This window comes from Littorina saxatilis, linkage group LG1, assembly GCF_037325665.1.
Source record: "Littorina saxatilis isolate snail1 linkage group LG1, US_GU_Lsax_2.0, whole genome shotgun sequence".
Taxonomy (NCBI): domain Eukaryota; kingdom Metazoa; phylum Mollusca; class Gastropoda; order Littorinimorpha; family Littorinidae; genus Littorina; species Littorina saxatilis.
In genome coordinates, this window is record NC_090245.1 from 49,795,443 (window position 1) to 49,808,246 (window position 12,804).

The 12,804-nt window shown below is 45.6% G+C and overlaps 1 protein-coding gene across 1 annotated transcript in view; it reads left to right on the plus strand.

The window, feature by feature from the left end:
- LOC138972827 (nuclear pore complex protein Nup93-like) overlaps positions 1-12,804 on the plus strand; it is a 39,223-nt gene that overhangs the window by 19,774 nt on the left and 6,645 nt on the right. The window contains exons 18-20 of the mRNA XM_070345496.1: positions 53-171; positions 11,313-11,430; positions 12,023-12,106. Of these exons, the coding sequence (XP_070201597.1) occupies positions 53-171; positions 11,313-11,430; positions 12,023-12,106 (321 nt within the window). The remainder of the gene's footprint in view (positions 1-52; positions 172-11,312; positions 11,431-12,022; positions 12,107-12,804) is intronic.

Consider the following 12,804-nt stretch of genomic DNA (forward strand, 5'->3'; position numbering starts at 1 on the left):
GTGTGTGTGTGTGTGTGTGTGTGTGTGTGTGTGTGTGTGTGTGTGTGAGCAGAACCAGGACAAAGCTGTGGTGTTGATCAACAAGCTGTTGAGCAAAGTGGTGTCCCAGGCGCCCAGCCCTGAGGGAAACCGCGACCGTCTCAAGAATCAAGCCGTCTCCATGGCCCAGAGGTAGGCTGCTGTCATTGACTCAAATCATGTTTGACTCGTTGGCATTATAATTGTCCCCTCAAAATATCAGACCCTATTGCTAAGCTGAAAACACAATAGCTGTTAATGTTAACTAAGGAGGGACTGTTGTTCTCAGGCCCAGAACATCACTGTATAGAAATGTGTGTAAACTAACGAGGGAAGTGGTGTTTCAGCTACAGACAGACCAGAGCAAATGGAATTTATTTATTTATTTTATTTACGAGGATTTATATCGCGCACGTATCTCACCACACAAGGCGACTCAAGGCGCATGTTACCTATTAATGCCGTGTGAGATGGAATTTTTTACACAATATATCACGCATTCACATCGGCCAGTAGATCGACTGCCTTTAGGCGCTGCATCCACCTTTCACGGCCTATTATTCCAGGTCACACGGGTATTTTGGTGGACATTTTTATCTACGCCTATACAATTTTGCCAGGAAAGACCCTTTTGTCAATCGTGGGATCTTTAACGTGCACACCCCAATGTAGTGTACACGAAGGGACCTCGGTTTTTCGTCTCATCCGAAAGACCAGCACTTGAACCCACCACCTAGGTTAGGAAAGGGAGGAGAAAATAGCGGCCTGACCCAGGGTCGAACACGCAACCTCTTGATTCCGAGCGCAAGTGCGTTACCACTCGGCCACCCAGTCATGTGTGTAAACTAACGAGGGAAGTGGTGTTTCAGCTACAGACAGACCAGAGCAAATGGAATATAAATGTGTGTAAACTAACGAGGGAAGTGGTGTTTCAGTGACAGACAGACCAGAGCAAATGGAATAGAAATGTGTGTAAACTAACGAGGGAAGTGGTGTTTCAGCTACAGACAGACCAGAGCAAATGGAATATAAATGTGTGTAAACTAACGAGGGAAGTGGTGTTTCAGCTACAGACAGACCAGAGCAAATGGAATAGAAATGTGTGTAAACTAACGAGGGAAGTGGTGTTTCAGTAAACTAACGAGGGAAGTGGTGTTTCAGCTACAGACAGACCAGAGCAAATGGAATAGAAATGTGTGTAAACTAACGAGGGACTCTTGTCAGGCAAAGAACAGTACCACAGAACATCACTGTATAAAAAAAGTGTGTAATTGTTAACTAACAAGGTACTGTTGTTGTCAGGTACAGAACAGTATCACAGAACATCACTGTATAAAAAAAGTGTGTAATTGTTAACTAACAAGGTACTGTTGTTGTCAGGTACAGAACAGTGCCACAGAACATCACTGTATAAAAAAAGTGTGTAATTGTTAACTAAAAAGGTACTGTTGTTGTCAGGTACAGAACAGTGCCACAGAACATCACTGTATAAAAAAAGTGTGTAATTGTTAACTAAAAAGGTACTGTTGTTGTCAGGTACAGAACAGTGCCACAGAACATCACTGTATAAAAAAATGTATAATTGTTAACTGACAAGGTACTGTTGTTGTCAGGTACAGAACAGTGCCACAGAACATCACTGTATAAAAAAATGTATAATTGTTAACTAACAAGGTACTGTTGTTGTCAGGTACAGAACAGTGCCACAGAACATCACTGTATAAAAAAAATGTATAATTGTTAACTAACAAGGTACTGTTGTTGTCAGGTACAGAACAGTGCCACAGAACATCACTGTATAAAAAAATGTATAATTGTTAACTAACAAGGTACTGTTGTTGTCAGGTACAGAACAGTGCCACAGAACATCACTGTATAAAAAAAATGTATAATTGTTAACTAACAAGGTACTGTTGTTGTCAGGTACAGAACAGTGCCACAGAACATCACTGTATAAAAAAATGTATAATTGTTAACTAACAAGGTACTGTTGTTGTCAGGTACAGAACAGTGCCACAGAACATCACTGTATAAAAAAATGTATAATTGTTAACTAACAAGGTACTGTTGTTGTCAGGTACAGAACAGTGCCACAGAACATCACTGTATAAAAAAATGTATAATTGTTAACTAACAAGGTACTGTTGTTGTACTCGCGGCTTCTCTCTGTTTTTGACTAAGGGACAACGCGGAACACAGATGTTTTTCTTTGGCTCGTTTTATTTAGTTCTTTTGATCTGCGTCCGGTGAAAACTGCACAAGTGCAACAGAAGCGATACTAGACTATAAAAAACGTCGTCACGGCAAATGTAAAACTAAAAACGCGTGCGAAAGCCGAACGCGTCAAGGCCACGGTCACACTAAGAAAATAGAAACTTTACTATGAATTTCAACCTTACAAAAAAACGCAACTTTAGCGGATCAAACAGAAACGAAGATTTAGACTTAATAAACACAGTTACACTTTAAAAGTTAACGAAACTCGAGAAAAACACGGCCCCAACGCGAAAGACGACCGCACACCGAAAGAAGATTACTTATAAGTATGTCAATCAATGGAAAAAGTAGAAAACGTTACATATCAAAACATTTCTAAGTTACGTTTAACAAAAGGCAATATAAACGGAGTTACAGCACTCAATCACTGCCAAAAAAAAGAAGCAGAAATGAGAAAGACAGAAATACTGAACAGAGAAAGAAGGAGACAGAATGAGTGACTAACAGACAGTGAACACCAAAGGATACAGCTCTGGACAAAAACAGGTGCTAAGGAACGATACAGAGCAATGGTACATGCAAATCTTTATAAACAACATTAAAGAAAACGCGTACATACCCTATATATGGCGTCAAAAACCAAACAAAAGCAGTCACTCCCTGTTTACTCCAAACAAAAGCCGCTGAGAGCGAAACGAATACGACGACAAAACAGTGACGTTTTATGATGACGTAAAAACTGGACTGACGACACGCTGACTTTGTACAACATAATTGAACACACGGGTCAAGAAAGACAACCTACGGGATTAGAAAAAGTAACTTTCCAGCGGTTCTTTCCCTTGGACCAAAAACTTACAACTAAAACAAAGGAAGCAATTAAGCTGAAGGCTTACCTAGCAAAGGCCAAACGATTAATAAGAACAAACAAGGGTGGAAACTATAAGGCTCACAAATTAAAAGTCACTAAAGGAAGGACAAAGCTCTTACAGTCTATCTCTCTGTGCACTGAGAGAACAACCAGGCTTAATTGAGGAAGATAAGAGAAGTAGGGGAATCAGCAGGTGATTTAACAGCACAAACGGCGGTTTACGGACTATATATGTGACACGCAGAAACAAAGAGAATAGTAAATAAAGTGAAAGAAAACCAGCCCATACACAGGGGCAAGAACACCCCCGGCCTTGACACCTCAGAGTCAACCAAAAAAGGGGTTAACAGGGTTACTTCAAAGTGCCAGAACGAGACTTAAAATCAGTTCAAATACTACGCCAAATTTGTTTTAGCGCGACCAAAAAATCCTCACAATCTTTACGTTCAAAACCAATTACATCATAACTATGATGCTTGGTTACCTTACGATACTTCAAATACCACGCCAAATTTGTTTTAGCGCGACCAAACTGAATTCCTCACAATATTTACGTTCAAAACCAATTACATCATAACTATGATGCTTGGTTACCTTACGATACTTCAAATACCACGCCAAATTTGTTTTAGCGCGACCAAACATTTCTCACAATATTTACGTTCAAAACCAATTACATCATAACTATGATGCTTGGTTACCTTACGATACAATTGACTGGTCAACTACGTCTCATAGTTGCTACAGACCTTCACCTCATTAGAATATTCCTATGATTTAGGAAACGATCAGTATTTAGACCCTGGTAACGACTCAAAAGGCAGACTCAAAATACTGTTATAGCTGTAATCATGAAACACATGAATCAAACCCGAAGACAAAGGATACTCAGTCTCAAAGCACTTCTTAGGCTTCATTTGTCTCTTTACAGACAACAGTGTTCAGCAATCAACGAAGTGTCACTTGTCGTACACAGACAACGGTATCAGTTTGTGAATAGGCCTGTCAAGCGACGTATGGTGGACAACCAGGTTTCCCTTGCGGTCCTTGCTAGTCACACCCAGCTGGATTTGGACCGAGCGAACCAGCCCGTCATGACCTGGATAGACCTTCTTCACTCTGGCGAGCTTCCAGGAGCCGCGTGGGTTCCCTTCGTCCATCAGCAGAACGACGTCGTCTTCCTTCGGGACATCCTTCTGGTGGAACCACTTACGGCGCCTCTGCAGAGACGCAATGTACTCTCCTCTCCAACGAGCCCAAAACTGTTCAGCGAGGTACTGCACACGACGCCATCGTTTTCTGGAGTACAGATCCTGTCTCTTGAACTCGCCAGGAGGGGGAAACACGGGCTCGGGTTTGAGCGTCAGAAGGTGATTGGGGGTCAAAGGGTCGAGGGAGGTGGGATCTTCCAGATCCTGTGTACACAAGGGCCGGTTGTTGATGATGGCGGCGACCTCGTGTAGAAGAGTGGCGAGAGTCACAGTCGACAGCTTTTCAGAGTGTTCACACAGCAAGCCAGCGAGGACTTGACGGACAGTACGAATGAGCCTCTCCCACACTCCACCGAAATGACTGGCGGATGGAGGGTTGAAGGCGAACACGCATCCCCTCTGTAACATGGCCTCGTCAACTTTCATCTTGTCCATCTCCTTGAAGGCTTGGCGTAGCTCTCTGTCAGCACCAATGAAATTGGTGCCCCTGTCACAGCGTATCAGCTTCACATTACCGCGTATGGCAATGAATCTTCGGAGCCCACAGATGAAGGCGTCAGTGGAGAGGTCTTCCAGTGTCTCTAAGTGGACGGCTCTGGAGGCGAGGCATGTCAATATAAGGCCGTATCTCTTCACATTCCTTCTTCCTTCCTTGACTTCGAAAGGGCCGAAACAGTCAAGACCAGTGTTTGTGAAGGGCGGGGCGGCTTCGACTCTGTCACTGGGAAGATTGGCCATTTTCTGAGAGCTTGGTCTTCCTCTTAATCGGGCGCAGTGAATGCACCGATGTATGACTGATGAAACGACCTTTCTGGCACCACAAATCCAGATACCATTGGACAAAAGAGAGCTCATAGTGGTTGTTCTTCCCATATGTGCGACCTTGGTGTGATGGTGTCTAGCCAGCAGCAGTGACATGTGACTGTCCTTGGGGAGGATGATGGGGTGCTTTACTTCGTACGTGTCTGAAGAGTGATCGATTCGTCCACCCACTCTCAAAAAACCCTCGTGATCCGTAAAGGCGTCAAGCCGACGCAGCTCCGGATGAGTCGTTCTTTGACCTGAGGGGTAGTGCTGCTCTTGGATGCTGATGACGATTTTCTTGAAGGCCAAATCTTGTGACGTTAACGACAAGGGCGTGGCAGCTGCTCTTGTCATTCTCCTTTGCCGAACTCGTTTGGCCCATGACAACAGACGTGTGACAACCCGGATCAGTCTGTTCAGTGATGAAAATCTCCTGACGATTTCTTCGCAGTCGCTGTGCGTCTCAACCTGGACCTTTGTTTGGTACGCTTTGACTTCAGCGTCATCATGAGCGACTGAAACGTCTGGCACCTCGTACGACACTGGTTCACGCTTGAGAAATTCAGGTCCTGAATGCCAGTTCGAGTTCTTCAATTCAGCCACGCTCAAGCCTCTGGAAGCGTGATCAGCAGGGTTTTCCTTCGATGCCACATGATGCCATTGTTGGGGCTTGCTGAACTCCAGGATTTGCTGGATGCGATTGGCCACAAACGTGTGGAATCTCTTGCTTTCATTGTACAGGTAGCCAAGTACGACTCTCGAATCAGACCAAAAGTGATGTAGAGCATGGAGATGTGCAAACTCCCTTTGAAGAAAGCGAGCGATCTTCACTGAGAGGACAGCAGCCTGAAGTTCAAGACGTGGCACAGTGACAGAACGGACGGGAGCCACCTTAGATTTGGCCATGACGACGGCGCAGTGAGGTCTTCCTTGTTTGTCAACAATCCTGAGGTAGGAGCACTCTCCATAACCGACAGTGGAGGCATCTGCAAAGTGGTGAAACTCTACCAGGCGCCATGGCAAGACTGACTCGGGGAAGTAGTAGCGTGGGATGGATATCGTTGAAAGGGCAGTGACGTCACATAGCCACTCACTCCACTTTACTGCCAGCTCGACAGGAAGTGCTTGGTCCCAATCAAGACCACTCTTGCAGGCCTCTTGCAGAATCATTCTTCCCCTGAGCACCACGGGAGAGATCAGTCCGAGGGGATCGAATATGGAGGCGACTGTAGAAAGTACGCCCCTCTTTGTCGATGGTTGGTTGTTTGGTTTGTTGAGAAAGTTCAAAGAGTCTGTCGCAAGAGTCCATCTCACTCCCAGAGCTCTTTCCGCTGAGCCTTCTGTTTTCAGGTCCTTGTTCACCTGAACAATTTGAACAACTTCAGAAGGGGGGAAACTCGTCAGCACCTTGGGTTCGTTTGAGGCTATTTTGTGCAGCCTCAGACTTCCTTCCTTGCAGATTTGACGTGCGCCTTCAAGGACATCAACGGCATCTGAAACGTTGTCGTTCGAGTGGAGGCCGTCATCAACGTAGAAGTCTCTCTGGATGAACTCTGCAGCCTGTGGGTTGAGATGGGAATTGTCCTGAGCCAGCCGCCTCAGGGCAAAATTTGCGCAGCCTGGTGACGATGCCGCTCCAAACAGGTGTACTCTCATCCTGTAATCCTTTGGCTCTTGGTTTAGGTCATTGTCAGGCCACCACAAGAATCGTAGGTAGTCTCGGTGTCTTGGGGCAACATGGAACTGGTGAAACATGCGTTCAACGTCGCATGTCACTGCCACGGGTTTCAGTCTGAACCGGCAGAGAACTCCGATGAGTGAATTCAACAAGTCAGGGCCTGTCAGAAGGTGGTCGTTGATATTAGTTCCTTGGCATTGAGCGGCGCAGTCAAACACCACCCTCACTTTGCCTGGTTTGTTAGGGTTGTAAACCCCATGGTGCGGAATGTACCAGCAGGAGTCTGTCTGCAGCTCGTCGTTGGGGATAATCTCAGCATCGCCCTGCTTGACCATATCTTGGACAAAGTTTTTGTACAGAAGAAAGTGCTGGTCGTCTTTCTGAAACCTTCGTTTAAGGTTCATGAGTCGGCGTAGCGCGACATGACGGTTGTTTGGCAGTTTTGGGTCGTCTTGCTTGAAAGGGAGAGGCAGCTCATAATGTCCCTCATCATTGACCTTGGTGTTCTCAGTCAGGATCTTTATGAATCGATGGTCTTCTTGTGATAACGGCTGTTCGTTAGGGCAAGCAAAGTCTTGTTCCATCATCTTGATCAGTTGTTCATTTGTGGCTTCCTTTGTGCGAAACCCGATCGACCCATTGTGCAGTGAGCTTCCTGCTGTTTTTTCCTGTTTGATGCGAAACACTTGAGCGGCATGGTCAGGTTCCTTGTCGTAGTTGGCGGGCATCTGTCCAAGTATGCCCCATCCAAGTCGCGTTCTCTGGGCGTATGGCAAACCTGGGTCACCGTACTCAATCTGTAGGGGGCGCAGCGCTTCTGAAACGTTCACTCCCAACAAGAGACCTATGGGAACGTCAAGGAAGGGCGGGAACTGCTCACTCAGATGGCTCAGATGAGGAATGTTTTTCACGACTTCACAAGTGGGAACGTGTCTTTTGTCCACACAGAGTTCTTCTTGAGAGTATGCTGTCGGGACGTCAATGAAGTCTTGGGCGTTGTATGCTCTTACTCTCAGGTCTGAAAGGGCGTGACACCGTACGGTTTCTTTGGACGTCGTGAGTGTCGAGAGGGTGAGGACAGCATCTCGTTTATCAAGGTCAAGCTTTTCAGCTACTGTGTCAAGGACAAAGGACGTGTCGCTCATGGTGTCTAGCATGGCGTATACTAGTTCTTCCTTCTCGGGATGGGACCTTGCGGAGACGTAGACAGGAATGTACAGGGAGTAGAATCTTCCTGCGACGTGTTGCTCGTCAGAATTTTCAGTTTTCAGGCACCTCGGTGCATCGACATCTGTCTCCACCCGTTCTTGACCTACAGCGCAATACGCACTTGCTCTCTGGGCTTGTTCCGCATGGTTGTTCTCTTTAGAATTAGGGTTATAATCAGGGTCGTGCATCCCGGTGACATGTTTTCCTTTGCATTTTTGGCAAGTAACGGTCAACTTGCAGTCTCGTGCACGGTGGGTAGAACGGAGACACCTGAAGCACAGGCGCTCCTTCATCGCAGTCTCCTTTCTTTCCCTGTAGGGGATTGAGGCGAATTTCTGGCACTGAGATAGGAAGTGCATCTCCTTGCAGAATAGGCAAGTCGGCTTTCTAAATTGACCTTGACTTGCAGAGTCGTTTGAGTTTGACTTCTCTTCAGCAGCAGCTGTCTCGCATCGACCTTCTTCTTGGGAGTGTAGGTTGGTGCTGAAACTGCCGACCGATCTGCCTGCTTTGTCCGCTGCGGGGTCCTGCATCACTGGCTTCTTAGGCCCCAGCGAGGGCACGTGCTTGAGGGCGCTACTTTCAAAGTGAAGAAAGTCGACGAAGTATTGGAAACTAGGGTACAAGCGGGTATCTCTCTTCATGGCTTCCACTTTCCGTGACCAGGTGTGCATGAGCGGACGAGGTATCTTCTGAACCAGCCTGTTGATGTACGACGGGTCATCGAGAATGCTCAGACCTCGAATCTTCTTGGACATCGCTTGACATTGACGCAAGTAGTCGGCGAAGCAGGTCAGTGCGGTACAGTCATTTGACTTTATCTCTGGCCAGCTCTCCAGCTTCTCCTTGAGGGACTCCGAGATCGTATAATCTTCACCGAAGCGGTCCTTCAAGATGTCCAAGGCTCTCGTGTATGATGTTTCGCTAAGTTCGTAATACAGGTCACCCACAGCCTCCTTCGCCGGGCCTTCTACGTGGTCTCTCAGGATTAGCATCTTGTCTTCAGGCCTCACGGCGTCGCTGCGGACTAGGTGTTGAAATGCCGCAATCCACGCTGGGTAAGACAGCGGATCTCCCTTGAAAACAGTAGGCCGTGGAATAGGAAGTCTCGATATTGTGAGAGCCTCCGCTAGAGACTTCACCAGAGTTTGCGACTCTGCCGAATGCGGGTCGGAGCTAGGGTTTGCGTATGCGGGCACGAAGGGAAGAGCTTGGTTGGACAGACGCTGGTCATAAGCGTGGTCCTGGTTCCAGGGAGGAGGCGCACCATAATACGTCGTGCCGTTATAATGCTGTGGGCTTTCCTTCCTTGCAGGAAATGGGTTTTGCTGAGATGTAAGCATAGTCTCTTTACGTGTGTCTTGAGACTTGCTGGTTTGCCTGATGCCTTGGAACTTGTCACCCTGGGGGTGAGAGTCAGACGTAGCATTAAAAGATCTATCAGCCGCGACTACGTCAGCTCCTGGCACCAGACTTCCACCAGTGCGACCAAGGTACAGGTCGCGCACTCGATTCAGCGCTGGAAGCTCGGACAGTGAAGAGTGATTTTCATCCTTATACTCTTCATCAAGGACAGCGGCGGCAGCTTGAATAGCTTCCAATTCCACATTCATCATGACTTGCTCATTTTCTGTTTTAAGTCTCGACAGCCGGTCTTTCATCTCGTTCATTTTTCTCGTTTTCTCTGCTTCCTGTACTTTCCTTTGAGCATCCTCTTCCTCTATTCTTCGCTGCATTTCTAATACAGCTCTTTGTCTCTGCTCCAACTCGGTCCTAGCTTGCTGACGCACTCTCATGGCAGCGAGGTCTGACTTCAAAATTAGCCTTTTCGAGCCTGTCGATGAAGTCGACTTCAAGCTGTGTACACTCAGTGTTCTGCGCTGAGCAAAATCCTGGACGGCGTCAGTGGGGTCCATCGTATTAATACTTGCTGTCTTGGTGGTCTTGTCCCCCGACCATATGGGTTTTCACTGTACTCGCGGCTTCTCTCTGTTTTTGACTAAGGGACAACGCGGAACACAGATGTTTTTCTTTGGCTCGTTTTATTTAGTTCTTTTGATCTGCGTCCGGTGAAAACTGCACAAGTGCAACAGAAGCGATACTAGACTATAAAAAACGTCGTCACGGCAAATGTAAAACTAAAAACGCGTGCGAAAGCCGAACGCGTCAAGGCCACGGTCACACTAAGAAAATAGAAACTTTACTATGAATTTCAACCTTACAAAAAAACGCAACTTTAGCGGATCAAACAGAAACGAAGATTTAGACTTAATAAACACAGTTACACTTTAAAAGTTAACGAAACTCGAGAAAAACACGGCCCCAACGCGAAAGACGACCGCACACCGAAAGAAGATTACTTATAAGTATGTCAATCAATGGAAAAAGTAGAAAACGTTACATATCAAAACATTTCTAAGTTACGTTTAACAAAAGGCAATATAAACGGAGTTACAGCACTCAATCACTGCCAAAAAAAAGAAGCAGAAATGAGAAAGACAGAAATACTGAACAGAGAAAGAAGGAGACAGAATGAGTGACTAACAGACAGTGAACACCAAAGGATACAGCTCTGGACAAAAACAGGTGCTAAGGAACGATACAGAGCAATGGTACATGCAAATCTTTATAAACAACATTAAAGAAAACGCGTACATACCCTATATATGGCGTCAAAAACCAAACAAAAGCAGTCACTCCCTGTTTACTCCAAACAAAAGCCGCTGAGAGCGAAACGAATACGACGACAAAACAGTGACGTTTTATGATGACGTAAAAACTGGACTGACGACACGCTGACTTTGTACAACATAATTGAACACACGGGTCAAGAAAGACAACCTACGGGATTAGAAAAAGTAACTTTCCAGCGGTTCTTTCCCTTGGACCAAAAACTTACAACTAAAACAAAGGAAGCAATTAAGCTGAAGGCTTACCTAGCAAAGGCCAAACTATTAATAAGAACAAACAAGGGTGGAAACTATAAGGCTCACAAATTAAAAGTCACTAAAGGAAGGACAAAGCTCTTACAGTCTATCTCTCTGTGCACTGAGAGAACAACCAGGCTTAATTGAGGAAGATAAGGGAAGTAGGGGAATCAGCAGGTGATTTAACAGCACAAACGGCGGTTTACGGACTATATATGTGACACGCAGAAACAAAGAGAATAGTAAATAAAGTGAAAGAAAACCAGCCCATACACAGGGGCAAGAACTGTTGTTGTCAGGTACAGAACAGTGCCACAGAACATCACTGTATAAAAAAAGTGTGTAATTGTTAACTAAAAAGGTACTGTTGTTGTCAGGTACAGAACAGTGCCACAGAACATCACTGCGGCCAATTCCGGAACTTTCTTTTTGCTGCTGGACCTGATGACCTTTTTTGACCACTACCACGCAGGGACCATTGACCAGGCACTGGATGTAAGTCACAGTGGACCTTTTCTCATGTTTCTTAGTTATCTGTAGAGAGAGAGAGTGTATGTGTAAAAGTAAAAAGTAAATTTTAAGGGGCTTATTGTCCGTCAGGTCTTAATTGCCTATATTGGACATGAATTGGTTTATACGATTCAAGTTTTATGCCCTCACGGCTTTTTGATGTGTGCGTGTTTAGGTGGTATCAGCCATCTGCACTTATGGTAGAATGACCAAGATCTTTAACGTGCCATTGTGGTGACACGGGGGTGGGAGATGGATACTGTCTCTGGGTCTGCACATAAAGTTGACCCGTGTCCGTCCCGGCCCGGATTCGAACCAGCGACCTCTCGATCACAAGTCCAGTGCTCTACCACCTGAGCTACCCGGGCCCCCCGGAATGTGTGTGTGTGCACGTGTGTGTGTGTTGTGTCTGTCTGTCTGGTGTGTATTTGTATACAGGCATGTACGAGAGAGAGTGTGGTCGTGTGTGTGTGTGTTGTGGTGTGTGTGTGTGTGTGTGTGTGTGTAGGTATGTTGGGTTTTGAATGTGTGCTCCTCCGGTCTTCCTCATGCTTTTCTGATTTCTGTATGCCTTTAGACGGTCAAACAGCTGAAGTTACTCCCCTTTAAGCCTGATGAAGTGGAACACAGAGTGAATGGATTCAAAAACTTCACTGATGAGGTGTGTAACACTGGGACATTGGACAGAGTTCTTCTGTTGGGATTGTGGATGAAAATAAATTGAAAGGGATGTGTTTGATGATATAAGAAGAGAGAATATAGACTCTAAGATTCAGTCACAGTACATCAGTGTTGTTTTCAGGTTTGATGTACTGTGACTGAATGTTACAGTACATCCGCGTTGTTCTCAGACTCAGAGGACAATAGTTTAGTTTGACCTGTATTGAAAATATGTATAGGTCCAAAACAGGTCAGAACAATGCGTCGGATCAAGAAAATATACGTCAGTGGGCGAAACCTGAGGCATGAGAACAACACTGATACATAGGTAGCTTTGTCAGAGGAAAATGGAACTGTAACATTGGGTAACAGTACATGGGTAGCTTTTGTTTCAGAAAAAGGGAACTGTAACATTGAGTACAGTACATGGGTAGCTTTAAATAAAAGGGAACTGTAACATTGGGTAACAGTAAATGGGTAGCTTGCTTTGAGGAAAAGGGAACTGTAACATTAGGTACCAGTACATGGGTAGCTTTGTTTTAGGAGAAAATGGAACTGTAATATTGGGTAGCAGTACATGGGAAGCTTTTTTTGAGGATAAGGGAACTGTAACATTGGGTAACATTACATGGGTAGCTTTGTTTGAAGATAAGGGATTTGTAACTTTGGGTAACATTACATGGGTAGCTTTATTTGAGG